Source organism: Idiotropiscis lumnitzeri, chromosome 18 (genome assembly GCF_059441095.1).
Source record: "Idiotropiscis lumnitzeri isolate Australia: NSW breed Sydney's pygmy pipehorse chromosome 18, RoL_Ilum_1.0, whole genome shotgun sequence".
In the NCBI taxonomy this organism is placed as follows: Eukaryota; Metazoa; Chordata; class Actinopteri; order Syngnathiformes; family Syngnathidae; genus Idiotropiscis; species Idiotropiscis lumnitzeri.
The window spans coordinates 6,141,914-6,159,303 of NC_142408.1; the positions used below are offsets into that span (position 1 = coordinate 6,141,914).

General features: G+C 46.5%; 2 protein-coding genes across 3 annotated transcripts; both read right to left on the bottom strand.

The window, feature by feature from the left end:
* Positions 1 to 417: 417 nt before the first annotated feature.
* On the bottom strand, positions 418 to 9,950 carry cnnm4a (cyclin and CBS domain divalent metal cation transport mediator 4a). 2 transcript variants are annotated; one of them, XM_088280524.1, is made up of 10 exons: positions 9,314 to 9,950; positions 8,174 to 8,779; positions 7,572 to 7,812; positions 6,985 to 7,128; positions 6,683 to 6,817; positions 6,270 to 6,439; positions 5,842 to 5,938; positions 5,344 to 5,433; positions 3,962 to 4,146; positions 418 to 2,953 (listed from the first exon to the last, which is right to left on the bottom strand). In XM_088280524.1, the coding sequence occupies exons 1-10, from the start codon at positions 9,917 to 9,919 to the stop codon at positions 2,531 to 2,533; spliced, it is 2,697 nt and encodes an 898-aa protein (XP_088136650.1). In that variant the 5' UTR covers positions 9,920 to 9,950; the 3' UTR covers positions 418 to 2,530. The 2 variants fall into 2 exon arrangements, with proteins under 2 accessions (XP_088136650.1, XP_088136651.1); XM_088280525.1 differs by lacking the exon at positions 5,344 to 5,433.
* Positions 9,951 to 11,533: 1,583 nt separating this feature from the next.
* Positions 11,534 to 17,289, bottom strand: sec14l7 (SEC14-like lipid binding 7). Its single transcript, XM_088280529.1, has 12 exons — positions 17,197 to 17,289; positions 16,440 to 16,515; positions 14,988 to 15,031; positions 14,808 to 14,870; positions 14,534 to 14,722; positions 13,872 to 13,967; positions 13,720 to 13,780; positions 13,568 to 13,651; positions 13,142 to 13,248; positions 12,936 to 13,075; positions 12,573 to 12,742; positions 11,534 to 11,759 (listed from the first exon to the last, which is right to left on the bottom strand). The coding sequence occupies exons 1-12, from the start codon at positions 17,248 to 17,250 to the stop codon at positions 11,674 to 11,676; spliced, it is 1,170 nt and encodes a 389-aa protein (XP_088136655.1). The 5' UTR covers positions 17,251 to 17,289; the 3' UTR covers positions 11,534 to 11,673.
* Between the last annotated feature and the right edge of the window lie 101 nt (positions 17,290 to 17,390).

Here is a 17,390-nt window from a genome sequence, read left to right on the forward strand (position 1 = left end):
CGTTTGATAAGAGTCAGGATGAATGAGCCCACATTACAGATGTTGTGTAGAGAAATAGAAGTCAGGTTTATTCATGAACCCTTGACAGATTCTTCTGATACCTTTTACAAAAAAAAAAAAAAACACTGCATATATACACATTGCACGCGGACCCGTCCCTCAAACATTGCATAATACACACAAAATATTAACTGGCAAAGTCATACGTGTTAATGAGTGTCTTGTGAAAAGACTGTTGCATCCGAAAACTTGACCGCACATGTCCAACACAGAAAAAAATAAAATAAATCGTCACGGCATTGAAAACAATTTAATGGTAAAAATTTGTTGATGTAACAAATGCTGAAATGTGTATAGCTTTCCACCCGTTTCACCTTCATTCAATGTGTGCTCTCCCGCAAATAGAGGATTTTTTTTACAATGAGCGGTGTAGCTGGAAGCAACAGACTTTCGCAATAAAAGAAATGGCATTAATGCGCGATAAAATGATTGTCGGCATAAGTTAACAACTGAGAAATTGCTGCAAAATTGTATATATATATATATATATATATATATATATGTAGTGCTCTCTAAATTACAGTGTTAACTCTGGAGATTAATTTTTAACTCAGTTTTTACTTGAAAAATAATTTGCATACTTTGCAAAGCCAAATACTGGACCATATTCGCTGTACATCTTTAGCACATGGTCTCACAACAAAACACGGTGCTCAAGTTCCACTGGGCCTTGCAAAGCAACACTTCTGCAGTGTTTTTCACTGACGGATCAAAAACATGCTTCATGCTCCGGATTTTGAGTATGTAAAGCGTAGACCAGTGATTCAAACCACTGCGCCAGTTTCACAGAATTAGTCAGAAATTATAATTTATTTGTTCATCGACGTGAAGTGACAGGTAGAACTAAGATCCAGATGTTATTTACAGTGCGGATGCTCCTTTTTCCCCACAGTCACAAACGCAGAAATCTGGAAAGTTAAAAACACTTTGTAATATGCGTCTGAGGCCTCACAAGTGTAAAGTGCTAGCTTGGGCATTCTTTCTATTTTAAATAAATAATTTTCCCTTTACAACATCATAGTTTCATAAGTAAAATGACATGCTAGCAGTGTTAGCATTTGATAGCTGCTACAACTTTGTATTGTTTTCAAAGTCAAAGTTGTTTGTGTTTGTGACTAAACCTGTCCTAACGACAGCTTAGCTTAGCATTGAGGCTAAAGGTTCATACGGCATGCAACGGAATGTTTGTCCATTAGTCTGTGTGTGTAAACGTGCTGAATTCTTAACCGCCACAGTTAATAAATACACAGAAAGTGTCTCAAAGGACACAGCTGATGGTTAAACATGAAGCGATGGCTGACATTAGCCATTACCTTAGCATGCTAACTTCACCAACAATTTGACATTTGGTCAGAGAAACTGTGTACCCATAGGACTGCTTGCCAGTCCAACGTGGGGCACATAGACAAACAATATTCACACCTTAAGACAATTTAGAGTCTTCAATGAAGCTATTGTGCTCAAATATTTCTGGAAAGAGACAGAAAGAACCCACACAAGGACTGGCACAACAAGCAAACAGATTGGAAAGAGGAACCGAAGCACAGTGGTAGACCTGCTAACATTAGCTTAGCATCAAAGAAAAATTCCCTTTTAGTGACTGCACACACGCGTGTGCCTGTGATGGCACACGTTTCATATTTAATGGACTCAATGCTAACCTACGCTAAGCTATGCTACACTAGTTGTTGCTTCACATTTAAAGGCTAGCAAAACATGATGCTAATCAGCAGTCTGACAATTTCCCTTTTGTCCCAAAACATTTCAAGTCAAACATGGTTGAAGTGAGTTTGTGGCTCAGCAACATCGACTACCACCATTTTCTTGACATCAGTTTTTCCGGATGACGGTGATGGAGGAGCTAACCATGCTAACAAGATAGCAGTCTGTCCATCAACTACACGCCAAATATAAAACAAATTTCATCAGGATCCAAAATAAATAAATGCTCAATAAATATTAAATAAACGTAACATCTTTGTCAGGAAGTTGTGGCTCAGGAAAAATTTGTAGCTCGACTTTTACACCCGCTGTTCTGTGTCGGTGCCTTTCACAAAGAACAGCGACAGGAAAAAGCTGTGAAACGGGCTCGATGGTGAACATCCCCCTCGCCCAATATTGCTTCCGAAACCAGAAAAATTGTGGGGCAACCTTGACACCCCATTCTGTTTTGGTGTCTTTCACGCAGAACAGCAAAAACGAGACAAAGTAAAAAAGCGGGCTCAGATGGGCCTACTGGGTCATCGTACATCTCTGATTGTTACCCCTGAAGACGGCAAATTCGTGGGTCCAACAGGAATCCCCGTTCCATGTTGCCGCTTCTCACACAGAAAAGCAACTTTTGTGAAACGTCAGCCTGGGAAAAACGTGGGTGAGAAAGGGGAAATGGGGTCATTACTCATCAAAGGTGACATGCAGATCCTCTGCGTTCTTGCTCACAACATAACGGCGGAACAGGAAGTGACGCATTTCAGATGGTACTCTCCGTATGTGCGTGCGGGTGCGTGAGGGGCTGGCCCGGCCGCCGGGGGTCCACGCAGTTGCGCTGCTCGCCCAGTAGCGTGGTGGTCTCACCCGGGACGCCATCCCCATCGCCGGGCGGCGTCGCTTGGCGCGGTACGGCGTGGTTGCTCGGAAGTGCCGACTGGCTTGGGCGTCGCGCCAAGGAGCCGGCAGTGGCGGCGGGCGGCAGAGCGGAACGGCTGGGCTGAGCGTTGGCCGGCGGGCGCTTGACGGGCGGCGTGGCGAGGGGCAAGGGGGGGCGACCGCCCGGCGGCGTGGCAAGCGGCGGCTGCGCCACCGCGTCCAGACGCTGTTGACTCCCCTCCGGGGACTGCGTGGTGCTGTCCAGACGCGACGCCAGCACGCCATTCTGGTACTGCGCTCGCGTGATCTGAGGACCACAAATAGCGAGTTCATAAACATGCGCCCGTGTCTTTGATGGTTAACGCTACAATGCTTCAAAGGCTTTTGTGTGTCATCCTTTATATTGTCACGTTCCAAAAGGAACCGTCTTTGATGGTGTAAGCCGTGTCCTCAAACCTTTAATGTTTTAAGTATACACGTGTCTATTTGCTGTCTAGTCAAGTTGCGAAGGGATTTTTTTTACCTACATGTGCCAGTGGTGAGAAGTTGTGCGTCAATATGCGCTTCAGTCTTTGATGTTTTGATGTGTCTTTGAAGTCATGTTACAAAACCGTTTGGGCGCTTTGACGGTGAACGCCATGTTAAAAAGGCAGTTATGCATCATAAGCACCGGTGTCTTTGATATTTTAAGCATGCCTGTGTTTGTATTTGTTTGTCGTCCGGTTGCAAGGGGATTTCAGCATGAATTTCTCATTGATGTTTAACATTAACTATTACGTATACATTATGTTAGAAGGGGTGTTACGTGTGAATTACACCATATGGAACGCGAGAAAGCGTTTTGTTACAGCTCCGGCTGTTATGAAATGCGCTATATAAATAAAGTTCTATTGTATTGCGACTATGCCCAAGTGTCTCTTTGATGTTTAAAAAAAAAATAATCTTTTTTTCCCTTTTTTTTAACAGGTTGCTGCTGTCTCTTGGCTGAGTTTGTGTGTCTTTGATGTTAAAATTGTGCCTGTGTCTGTCTTTGATGCGATGCCGCAAAGCGTTCTCTGCTTGTCTTTGTTTTGAAATTGTTCCAGAGTTGTGCAGTCTTTGATGTTTAATGTTGTTACAAAGGGAGTTGTGTGTCGTTGCAGATTAAAGGCACAATGGTTGCCTACGCCAATCTGCCTTTGATGTTTAACAGCGTATTAAAAGTACGTCTGTACATTTGCGAGTACTTGTGTCGGCTTTGAGTGTGCCTTTGATATATAACGTCACGTTTGTTGTGTCCATGTGCACCAGAGTGTCTGTCTTTGATGCGTTGTACCTTGACAAACTGCAGGTCGCCGAGTGCTCGTACGCAGAAGTCTGGCACGTACTGAAAGGGCGTTCCCGGGATTTGACTGTTGCTGCCACCCATGGAGCTGCTCTCTGGACCGCCGCCGCCACGCTCGCTACAGCTGATGGACGCCGAGCGGTTCAGGTTACCTCCGTGTGATGGAGAACGGAACTCTGGCACGGGACGGCAAAAGGTAAGGGTCAAGGTGGTTGTAAATTGCGCAGACGACAGCATGTCGTGTAAACACACTGCAACACACAAAGGCGGCATGGAGGTGAACAACAAACATGCCGCCACGCATTGTTTGGCACAGCGCTCTCATTGGCTGAGGTCTGTGATGTCAGGGAGGGATGGATGAGTGGATGAGTTGGGGGGGGTTACCGGATGGCATGCTTATTTTTGGGGGTGGACACACACTTTGGGCTTAGCAAGCTTAGCTCAGCATGTGAGAGGAAAGTTGCAGCTGCGATGCTGTCTTTGATGTTGGAATCTGATGCGCCTGAGTAGAGACACTGTCTTTGATGTGTCAAAGACACGTTAAGAAGGTACTTGAGCTTTTGTCACCGGTTTTGTGTCCTCGTACGCCTGTGTCTCCTCTTTGATGTTTCGTCACATTGTTAAAGAGTGTCTGATGCTTAAAGACACACTAAGGACTTTGCATCTCTATACGCCCGTCCGTGTCCTTCTAGAGATGCCTGAAGAAGCAAGCTCTGCGTCTTTCTGCGCCTGCCGCTTATGTTTAATGTCATGCTGCGAAGAGAGTTGTGTTGCCGGTGTCTCCTTGACATCGATAGTGTATCAGTGTGTCTTTGATGTTTAGCCGTGTTATTGAGAGGACCCATTTTGATGTTGAAAAGTGGCGTTGTGTAGGGAGTTGTGTGTTTATCTTTGATTATTTGTTTGTTCAGCAGGAGGAATTATGCATTAATTAACATTTCAATTGTTTAAAAAATAATGTCTGTTTTTGATGTTTAAGAGCAGTGCATCGCTTAGTTGTTAGAATTGCTTTTAGCATTAGCATTCCTAGGCCACAAATAACCTGGAATGTTGAGCTCATTTTGGACGTGGGCGGGGATTCATCACCACGGAAACAGATGCTGTGGCTGAAAGCTGCTGAGTTGTTTTTTTTTTTTAAACTCTCAGCTGCCCTCTGGTGGACAACTGAAAAAACGCAGCTGTTACCGCGTTCGGATTAAAGCGTCTTGACTGCCCTTCAATGTCACCATTGAGGTTAAATGCTAACAGGCAGCTAGCTAGCACTTGCTCAGCAAAGGTTGAGATGATGATGATGACGACGACAATGATGAAGACGAGGGTGAAGGATGAGCGTCACCCCTCCTCCCCCAAATCCCTCCAGTGCCAATGTTTACCTGGGAATCGAGAGAACACGGAAAACCTCTTAAGAGAGAGACGCCTCGGAGGGGGGGATGCCACCGATGGGGACAGAGGGGGGGTCACGGCTGGGAGGGGAGGCGGGGTGGGGCGGGGGGAGAGAAAGACAGACAGGATTTATTTGTTGTGGTTGTTTTCCAGCAGACTCGGATGGAGAGCCTCACTGGACACTTGATTAGGTACAGCAGCTCATCACAATCCTTGTCAAAGCACTTCGCCACCTTTCAACTGTCGCGACTATTTTCAGCACAAGATTAAGACAAGCGCTCTTGTTGACATTGGACGTGTCGGATGAGCGCGTCAACGCACGCTCGGCATCATGCCACATCATCACAGACGACACCGAGCTTTAAAAAAAAAAATCTCCAAACAGCTTCCTTCTTCAGAAGAAACAATTCCGTTAAATCAATGAGCTGTTGGAAACACAAGTAGGTGTGTCCGTGTGTGTGTGTGTGTGTGTGTGTGTGTCTGCTCACCCAGCGATGGCGTGCTGAGCGCCATGACACCGTAGTAGGAGAAGGGGCCTGTCTCAAACTTCATGTTCTCGTGTCCCGCCTCCACCTCCACTCGACCCTGAAACACACACACACACAATTAATAAGTCTGACCGCATCTGCGTATGTGTGTTGTCGTGTTCTCCAGTGACACACGCACTATGAATATTGTATCAGAGGCTGTGGTGTGTCCTTACTGAAAGTCAATCCCAACTGGATTCGACAAGTTTTTCTTTTTTCTTATTGGCGGATCAAAATAGTTCCAGTGAGCCGCGCACAAATGGATGTATTTATTTTTGTATTTATTGAGAATGCTAAAAGGTTCCTAATGCAATGGTGACGAAAAGTTGGGGAGTTACGGTTAGTTATGATTACGGTAATTATTTGTATTGTATCATGGCTTTCCGTACCTGTAGAATAAGCACAAAGTAGTCGACAGGCTTGCCACGCTGGTACAGGAAGTGCTGCGCTGCCCGCTTGTCGTTGTCGTCGAACTTAAGCTCCTGCACGACGTCGGGATGCCTCAAGATTCTCAGCAGGACCTTCTCAGTTATGTGGAAGCCACCGAACAGGCTCACTTCTGGGAGGCACAACACAAGAACAGCTCGTGACTCATCGGTCCGTTTGCACGATGGACAATTTTGTCAGGCAAAGGTTTGCTGCCAAGACGGGCTGCTGGAAAACCTCTGGAAGGTTTTCTGTCGTCATCAATGAAACAATGTAGCTGCAACCAGGAGAGGGTGCAATTGATATCGGGCAAAGGCTTGCCGCCTAAACGGGCTGCTGTGAAAGTGAAACAGGGAGTGAAGCAGGAAACGCCCACCTGTGGCCAGGAAGCGATGGGCGGCCAGCATGAGCTGCGGCGAGATCTTGGCCTTGGCGTCGCCGTCGTGCTTGAACGCCGAGAAGTCTCGTTTGTTCTTGTTGGCGTCCACTCGCTTCTTGTTGCGGTTGTCGGCTGCACGGGGACAAACGACAACGGCGTCACGATCAAGCCCGTCACGCAACCTCATCTAATTTTAGGAAATCTGATCAAACATCGGCTGCTAATCCCAAAGCCAATCTGGCCACCAAGAAAAGCTGCTTTTGGCTTCTATATTTGCCCGGCGGGAAATCGCGACTCACTGTAGAGGTCTGACTCGTCCAAGATTTCCGACTTAATGATTTCCTCGATGACATCTTCCAGGGTGACCAATCCCAACACCTCGTAGAAGGGGTCGCCCTCGCCCTCGTTGTTCACCTTCTGCACGATGGCCAGGTGGGATTTACCTGATGAGAAGACCAACCTTTGTTTAAATTAACCTGATGGGAAACCGAGGAATCTTGGGGTTGCATGTTGCTGCCTAAACGGGCTGCGGCAGGAAGTGACAAATGTACACGAGAGAGCGCAATTTAGCAAGGGTCAAATTTTGACTTCCATCTGGTCTATCCCAGCTGACTTTGGGAAGGAAGACCTGGACTGGCCCATTTTGAAACACAACGGACAGCGAATGCCAGGGCACATCTGGATGAACAAAAGACTGATGAAGACAAACGATGGACTGGTCGATGATTGGACAGTGTGGCCAATTGATCCGAGCACAAGAAGGCTGCAGGTGAAATGCAACACAACTACCTGTGTGAAATCCAAGATGGTGTCAAAACACGCACACACACACGCTCACACTTCCGCACACACACGCACGCAGACAGTCGAAAGCGTGAGCGGCGACCTTTCTTGAACTCCTCCAGCATCGTGTCGAGTTTGGTGTCGTGGAAGACGAAGTGCACGGGATGGTTGTAGAACTTGGTGACGGTCTTGAGCGTGGTGCAGTCGTCGGGGTCGACGAAGGCCAAGTCCTTGACGTAGAGGATGTCCACGATGTTGCAGCGCTCGTCGTCGTAGACGGGGATGCGTGTGTAGCCGCTCTCCATGATCTCTGACATGGTGTCGAAGTCCAGCACGGCGTCGGCCTGCCGCGCCAACCACAACTTTGTTCATTGCTATTTTTGGCAAACTTGCTCACAACTTCCTTTCCCAAGTCGGCAAAGATTCTGAAATCATTCCGTACTCCCGCATCACAACGTAGGCATTTTACCCCCCAGACTTTTTAGCAACTAGCGAGGTCAGTGGTGTCAAACATACGGCCCGTGGGCCGGATCAGGCCCGCACACGGGTTTAATCCGTCCCGCGAGAATATTTGCTGAAGTTTTTTTTAAATTTTTTTTTTAAAGAGCTAATATTGTCTGTCTAATTAATCGGTCAGGCCAAAGCAGCTTTAAACAACCACCACATCCGCCCCGCCCCCATCCCGAAGGAGCGGCGGACACGGACCTGGATCATGAAGCAGTCGGCCAGCGGCGTCATGACGTCCTCCACCGTCTTGGTGCGCAGCTCCAGTGCCCCCTGGATCATATTGAGTTCCTCCTTGACCAAATCGTTGTAGGGCTCAGTCACCTTGAGCATCTCCACAAGCTTCTCGCGGTTGTACACGGTGCCGATCTCCTGGCCCAGCAGCACGTCCAGCAGCTTGCTGACAGGGAAGCTGAGCGGGAAGGTGAGCAACATGAAGAACTTAGTCAGCGCGATGGTGTTGGCGCCCACCGCCAGCCCGTGGCGCGAGCACAGCGCCTGTGGCACGATCTCGCCAAAGATGACGATGCCCACGGTGGAGGCCACCACGGCGCCCAGGCCCGAGCCGATCAGGTCGTCCAGCAGGATGGTGAGAGTGGTGTTGACCAGCACGTTGCCCAGCAGTAGCGAACACAGGAGGTAGTTGCCCTTGCTGCGGATGGGCTCGATCTTGCGCGCGTACTTCTTCTCCTTGTCCGTGCCGCAGCTCTGCACAATGCGCAGCTCCATTGGGTCCAGCGCCATCAGGCCCAGGTTGAGACCGCTGAACATGCCCGAGAGCACCAGCAGGCACGAGATCAGGATCACCTGCCGGCAAGCCGGAGGAAAGGAATCACTCAGTGATGCGGGGTTTACGGCCTGTTTGACTGCCGCTAGCCAAAACGCATCCATTTTGGGGAATGAAGATGGAGACAAGATGTTTGTTTTTTTAAATAACATTCTAAGTGAGGACAGAAGTATATAATAATAAACAGAGAAAGAAAGCCACCACAGTGTCATACATTACAAAAGCCCATTTTGTTTTCAATTTCTGCAATATCTTTGTAAAAATTACCATTTCATTGATAAAAATCAAAAAGAAAGGGTGACTCGTTATAAAGCTGCACCACTGCTCGAGAAGTGTAAACACCGTTGTTCCGTCAGCTCCCGGTTGTGAAGGTAATTGTGGAAGTGTTACACTTTTGTTACTTCTCATCACTGCCCGCATCAGAACCTGCCGGAAGATTATGCTCGCGCCAAAAAGCGTAATGTTTTGTTGTTGTTGTTATTTATTTTTAAAATTCTTTTTCAAACCAACATTCGATGTCCGAATACGCCGGGGAGTCCTGGACCGTCACTAACCTGCAGCCACAGCGGCAGCAGCGACTTCTTCTCCTCCACGACCAGCAGGCGCCCGTCGCGTTCTCCCAGCGGCTGCCAGCCGCCGCCGCCGCCGCCGCCATCCTCTCGGTCGTCGATACGCGTGCACAGCGCATACTCGCTGCTCGGCTCGCTCTTGCGCAGAGGCTTGACGTGCACGCGCAGCAGCCCCGACGTGCCCCGGCCGCTCACGTTCATGAAGGTCCCGACCGCGATGTCCTTCGTGAAGTCCGAGCAGGTGCCGCCATCACCCGCATCCTCCTCCCCGCCGCCGACGGTAGACAGCTCCGTGAATCGGATAAGCGTCCAGGCTCCAGGATGCAGCCTCAGACCGTAGAAGCGGAGCTGCACGGAGCTGTCCTCGGTCACCTGCAGGACGCCGTCGTCACCAGTGCTGGCCGGCTTGTCGCTGGTCTCCAGCCGCATGCCGAACACCTGCGTGCCGTCACCGCCGCCTTCTCCTCCCCGGCCGCTGGTTCGCCCCCCGCCAGCCGCCGCCGCCGCCTCCGAGCGAGCTCCGTCCGCGCTGCACAGGAAGAAGAGAACAGTGACGATATAACCCTGCTGGCCGCTCCATTCTCTCGCCATGTTTGTTTGACTGGCCGCTGGACGGCGGTGACGTCACGTAGGCGAGTCCCACAGGCCACGCCCCCAAAACCACCCCTCCCCTCCCAGGTGATCAACGCAGAGGCATTCATATGGAAATAGACGTCTCTGACGTCATATATACATACAAAGTCGGCTATTGATGCACTCTATAGAGGTGAGCAATCGGCAGTCTATGCCCGAGCGAACTAAGTAGAGCTTACTTCGAGGTCTCGTTGGAGGCACTTGAAAAGAATCAAAAGTATAATAGGATTTCAATGCATTCTTAGTACACAATATTTATGCACTACTCTTCAAAAATATTCCAGCTGTCGTTGGTACGCTCATAAATTATGTAAATGTGATGTATTAGCGCTTATCCATGCGTTTAGACACGTTCTGAATGACAAAATGACATTTTTCAGGTCACTTAAAACTCTTCTCTCTTGTCGAAAGGATGTTGTCTTCTCAGGTGCCCTTCTTGGAAAAATCAAGGTTACCTCAAAATGGAAAATAGAGAAACGTGGAAGAGACCCAACAAGGTCAGCTGCGCTTCCTGACATTTGCCGCCTTGCTAGTGCAGTGCATTGTGGGATCGATGTGTCCTACTGCTGGCTCGATTACGTCACATCCGTGTAGCGTGCCGTGACGTTCAAGTTGTAAACAACACACTGCGTCACCTTCCCTTGCTTGCTTCCCAGCCAGACGACTGTAAATTAACGTCACGTGCCGTGCCCCCCAAAATGGAAAGGTGATGTGATTAGGTCCATATTTATGAATAAAATTAATCACGTCATGTTTTATAAGTGGAAGGTGGCACATTTGAGATTGTTTTACAAAAGCTTTCGCAGACAGTTTCTATGCCCGCTTTGTCAGAAGTGTTTGATTAGCGTTGAGTTGGCGTGTTCGCCTCAATTAGCTCTGACGCAATCACGTGATGCAATTTGGCCTTGACAACAGCGCCCTCTTGTGGTTTGTTTTTAACACTGCTATGTTATCCCATCACCGACTACTAGGAAATTTTAAATTATATTTTGAGTTGATCAATAACAGACATACCCCACAGAAACTCCATTTGAAAATAAATTGAACTGATATTTGAGTATTTGAATTATGGGCACTTTTACTAATATTTGCTTTGTAGTCTTTTCTTCACTTTCTAATTCCATTCTTGGAGCTTCAGGATTTTTCTCATACATGTTTTCAGGCAGCAAAATATAAGGTGTTACTACGAAAGTCATTACAAATCTAGAAACACAAGAGTGTAATTGTTTGGATTAATTATGCATCGGTAGAGTTTGAAATGCAACACATTGACATTTTTATTTTTATGACGTAAAAATTGCATTTCAGTGGGCCACGGCCATTTTCAAAAGTCAGACAGAATTATTCAGCCCAAAATTTGAAATTATCAATAACTTTGTGAAAGCATTAAAGCAGGTCTGTTTCAGCATGGGAGACAAGGAAAACAGAAAATCACGGTGGCATAAAAAGTTGAAAAATTTTGTTTTCTTAAGCGTTTTTCATCAAACTTTTTCACGTTACATTGTTGTGATCAAATTCCCGATTGCAGCTCGAGAGCAAATCAAAAAATACAATTTCTGCAGAAAATCAACAGAGAAATCAATGACAACTTGCGTCCGCCGTTCACTCCATTGGCCGCACTCGTGAGGTCAGGTGTCCCTAACCAAGCGCACGCGATGATGACAGTCAGGTGAGTCCCGCGGCGGCCTGTGGTAGGGTCGTGGTGATGGTTGTCATGGCGATGGAGGAAGCACCTCCACAGTGTAGCTGAGTCGCTTGGAGTGCAGGACGCTGTAGCTGTTGTCGAAACACAAAACGTCTGCGCACGCACACAAAGCAAAGCACTTGATCAGATTCGTCCAGTTTCTTCCGATTTGCTGATGCTTCATTTCATTTTTATCATTTCGTCATTTGGTGCTTTTTTTTATTGGTTGCTGCTAGATGACTACAACTCCCCGATCTTTTCTTCTGAACGTCCGTGCCGTTAATATCGAGAGATTTTTTTTTTTTAAATCAGCCCCAAAGGCTCGTGTGTTAAATTAATTACAAACGTAAAATGTAGATTGAGTTAGTTTCCGTTTTTCTAAATGATTTTAGTTTTTATTTTATTTTGTTCACTAAAATGTTTTTTTCAAATTTTTTTTTGTTCTTTTGTCCGTTTTCGTTGACTAAAATAACCTAGAGTATTGCAGGTACAGTATTTCATTTTGGTTGTAGTTATTGGTATTTTATTCCCGGCACTTTATTGATTGTAATTGATTTTGTTGGTATTTTATTTCACAGTATTTTCTTTGATTGTATTTCATTGTATTTTAATTTCTTTTGCTGTATTTGCTTTCATTTTTTTTTTTATATATATAATGTGACGGAATATTCTGATGTTTTGTTTGGTTGTTTGCTAGAATTTGACCCTTTTGTTGCTTTCTCAAATGGACTTGCATATTGTGCTATTTGACTATTTAAAATCAAATCAAATCGAATCAAATTTGACTTATATCACACTTTTCACACAAAAAAATGCAGTCCAAAGTGCTGTACAATCAAAACATCCCAATTACGTGAAAAAAAACAAAACAAAAAGGGGAACACCCACCCCCACGCAACCAACATCCCCACGCACGCCTCAACTCACATACTCCCGGTTCGGAGCAGGTGATCACGTTGTCCTCGGGCACCAGGTGCGCGTTGTAACGCTGGCTGGGAACCACTGGCAACATGGCGGCCGTCTTCTGCGGGCCATCCGGCGCCGTGCGTCGGTACACCCCGAAGCCGATGTCCGCCCCGTCGCTGGCGAACTGCCACCTGCGGGGTAGGCCGCAGTAACTTACAGAAATCCCTCGTGTGCTCAAGTCTAATATAAAAGTAGTGTTTTGGCACCATCTTGGTGTCAAGGAAGTACAGAGGTGGACCTCCGCGAGTAATTAGCCCAACCATCATGAAGGTTTAACATTTCCATAGATGGTAGCAAAGCACTACTTTTATATTTGTCACGTACCTCAGCAGGCTGCAGGGGGCGCTGACATGGTAGTCCAGCTGCAAGACGGCGCCGCGGCTGATGGTCACCATGGTGTCGTACTGGACCTTGATTGAGTTCTGGATGTAATACGACCGCGGCACCGTGCCGCCGTAGTTTATCTGCGGATCGTCATCGTCATCGTCGTCATCATAGTCATTGTTGTTGTCGTTGCCACGTGCGCTCACCATCGTTCTGCAGCGAGGGTCTCCGTCCGGGTCGGTCCGGGTTCCGCCGTACACCACAGGTAGCTGCTCAGCGTCCACGTGTTTACGAAGCACTTCCTGCCAGTTGCCTGCTCACGCGGTAACCATAAGCGACGCCCAGAATTCAAAGCAAACATCGTGAAAAAAATCATTCAGCTGTTCTGCCGTTTAGTTCTTGATGAAAAGCTTCAATTTTCACTCTTATTATTCGTTCGGCACTTCCGTTTTTTTGTCCAGCGCACTGCTTCGTGAGCCGGCAGCCAATCACAGAGCTCATTTTACCCGACAGCCCGTCCCGATTGTACATGTTGAATCAGAATTAAATTTGGAGTCAACCAGTCCTTTCTCAAGGGTCATAACTCCAATTCTGGCCACCGGAAATTTTGCCAGCGGCGCCGGTTGACTTACTTCCAACGACGATGAGCTTGCGTCGCGTCTCCTCACACAGGAAGTGCTTGATCAGGTTGTAGGCCATCGGAAAGAGTTTGGGAGCTGCGACCATGAAGACGGTGACTGTGACACCATTCGGCAAAGGGCTGGAGAGCATGCTAATGAGCTACCTTTGATGAGAAAGACCCTCTTGAGCCCCTCCGGATAGTTGTCCTCAAACATGGTGAGGATCTGCACCGGCCACACACACACACACACACACACACACACGAGTGAGACACTGGGCAAACAAAATGGCCGACACACCGGGCAGACCACAAACCTCGCCGTACGTCTCGATGGCGGGCTTCCACAGGTGCTTGAAGCCCAGACCCTCACAGTCGTAGATTAGCGTGATGGACTCCACGTTCACACCCAACTGCGAACGCAACAAAAACACAATTAGGGAGGAGGGAACAAGGAAGCACGTTGAGAGAGAGGAAGTAAGCGAGGGGAGGGAAAAAGTTTGCTTGAGGGGTGGGGGGGTTAAAAGAAATAGAAAGGCTAGATAAGAACTCAAAAGGAAGAGGCAGGGAACGGGGGAGGAAAGAAATGTGGCTAGGAGACAACAATACAAGAGAGGAAGGAAAAGTGCGGCGAGTTGAGAGCGAAACCAGAGGAAAGGAGGAGACACGGACAAGATAGGAAACACAAAAATTGAGGGAGGAATGAAGGAAGGAAGTGGGAAGAAGGAAGGAAAAAAGGAAGGAAGGAAGGAAAGAAGGAAGAAAATAAGGAAGGAAGGATGGGATGAGATGAGAGAAAAACACAGCCAGAAAGAAGGGCTGAGAAAGGAGGACAGGAGGAAAGAAGGAAAGGAGTGAGGAAACAAGACAGCAAAGGACCAAGATCCAAGAGGGCAGATGGGAAGCACGACAAGAGAAGCACGCAAGTTTGGAAAAAGAGAGGACGGGAAAGGAAACAAGCAAGATGACGCTTGTGGACCTTGTCCGACTGCTTTTGACATTCCGTCTGCAGCATTTCCATGTTTTTCAACTTGGTCCTCATGAAGTCCTGCTTGCTGGCCGACATCAGGAGCCCTTTGGGGTCCAGCGGGCCCACCACGTCATACCAGATGGGGTTGCCCTCCTTGTCGTGGCCGCACATGCCGCCCGACACGTAGCGCGTGATCACCTGCACGCACGACAATAACACGCAGGCGATGATGATGATGTCACCACAGCGGCATCAACGGAGGGATGGCGGCGTTGTCGCAAACCTCAGGCGGAGTCCAGTCGGAAACGATGGTGTCCATCTTCATGTTCCTCCTGAACTCCATGTGCTACACGTGCACACGCACACACGCGCACACACACTTACAGAAATTACACAACCCCCCTACCTCTTAAAAAAAAAAAAAAAAAAAAAAAGCCATTGGCAAAATTCATTTGCAACTTACCTTCCTGATCATCACTTCGGCTTTGGGGACATTGAAGCTTCTGGCTGGAAGATAAAAAATAAATAAATAAAAATGAAAACAACAACAGATAGTTGAGTAAGTAAGAAAGAGCAACAAATATTTTGGGCGCGAATAAAAACAAATTTCCAGAGATGGGCATTCTGTCTCCTTTTTTTTTTTTTTTTTTTAAGGACAGACTAAGCAAGGACGGAAGTGGGTTTTCGTCCGTCCCTTTAATCGTCCTGAACCGGGTCAAGTACCCACGGTCGCCTAATTCCCTGACAGAAACACACACCTGAGAAGTGCTTTCAAAGGACGAGGACTGATGGTAATGGAGGATGATTATTTTATGAATAAGGATGCAGGCGTAAGGACGGAAGGTAGGCCAGGTCGTGGACGGAGGATGCGGGAGGGACCAGCAAATTGGGGTCAAGTGCCACATTTATAATATAAATATTACAAATTATTAATATTATAGTGGAATTATAATAAACACCAAAAAAAGAAACAAAGAGAAATAAATGAAATAAAAATCCATCAAAACTGATTGTTAATGAAATGTTAAAGAAAAGAAAGTGAAAAAATGGAAGGGGGGAAACTTAAGAAATTAAATAATTAATTCAAATCATAAAAGGAAAAAAATAGTTGAGCAAATTTGTGACAAATATAAAGAGAAATAAAAAGAAGAACATGTGATAGGTTCTGAAAGCAAACAGTGACTGAAAATTAAATAATAGAGAACTCTGTACAAAAAAATAATACTGGATAAATGTAAAAACCAAAACCAAAAAAAACAATGATTGTGGAAAGTAAACAAAACTTGCAAAGAAACACTGGAAAGCTTGAAAGACCCGAAAGCAGCAACAATTGCGAAAAGAAAAAGAAAAAGGACTAGTTGGGCAAAGTCAAATTCAGGTTTCCAGTGAAACTGGTGCAAGCCACGCAAGGTGTTTGTGTATTGCCTTCAGTGTCACGTCAATAAGAGAGCGTGCGCGCACGCGCTTGATTCAACCACGTGGCCTTTTGCCCCCCATTTTGTGGAAATATTGAACGAAGAATAATAATTGACTGAGTAGCCGTGATGTCAAGTTCGGCAAATGAACTTGGAGTCACAAGATTGGTGCGTAACATTATTTGCACTCGCTAGTTTTTGTTTTTTTTGAGGGGGAGTTCAAATGCGCAAACAACTACAACCGAATTTAGTGTTTAAACTTGTGCCATGGAAAACCTCCAGCGGGTTGATGGATGCGTTCAGATTGGTCGGTCCCCTCTAAAGGCCTTAAACCGACACACTTACACACACTTGACGTGATGGCTTGTTTTTCAAGTCAACAGAAAGTGATGATCAAGTTTAATCAAACAAGGCTTCATATTCTTTCTGATCTTTAATCCATGCCCTTTTTTATCTTATCTCTTACTCAAAGTCCGTGCGCGTGCGTGCGTGTGACTGACCTCGGAGCCAGCGGAGCAGATAGTGGTCGTGTTGGGCCGGAAGTTCAGGAAGAATGTCCCCGATTCTGTCGCGAAACTGCAAGCACATCCAAGAGCGCATCAACAACGACTCGAAGGAAGTCTCGACAAACTATAAAGATTACTGGACGACTTTAACAACAATCTCCATTTCTTTTACAAGGCGCTGTCACAACAGCCGCAGAGGTTTCACAAAGACATTAAAATGTTTATAAAATGATTATAAAAAGTATTTGGGAAAGTATCAAACAGCTGACGAATGCAACAATAAATAAATGAAAAGGGATGGAGGTTAAAAACGAAAAGCAACAATTAACGGCAACTGGTGCCTCAAAGTATAATACGCAGTCAAGTAAAAGACGAGGAACATCGACAACAAACAGCCGAGGAAAGTAGTAATAACCAATAGTTGAGGAAAACAGTCATTTCAGAGAACAGGTTTTTGAAAAAAAAAAAGGAAATTGTGACGGTTGTAGCACACGAAAGAGTGAGAAATGATGCTAAAAACGTAAAAGTCAATCGAGAAAAATAAGAAATAAAAAAAAAAAAAGAAATAAACAAGCAGAGGAAAAACAACGAACAATACGTAATTAATGTAAAAAGCAAACAACAGATTTGTATGAGACAAATTCACTGCTAAATTGCAATTCTTGTTTCAGCGTTCAAATTCGGAAAGTTTAGCTAGAAAACGTCCACGAACGAATGCAAATAACAACAAAACACATTGATGCAACTTCACCTGTGACAGCGAATCAGCTTGTTTGCTGCTTAAATCTCCAACGCGGCCGCTCATGTTGACACCGAAACTTGCAGCCTGGAAATGAAGGATGGACGCTGGTGCGGAGGCAACAGGTTTTTCTTTTTTTTTTTTTGGGGGGGGGGGGGGGGGGGGGTTCCAGGACGCGCCCTCCCTCTCTACACACACACGCACGC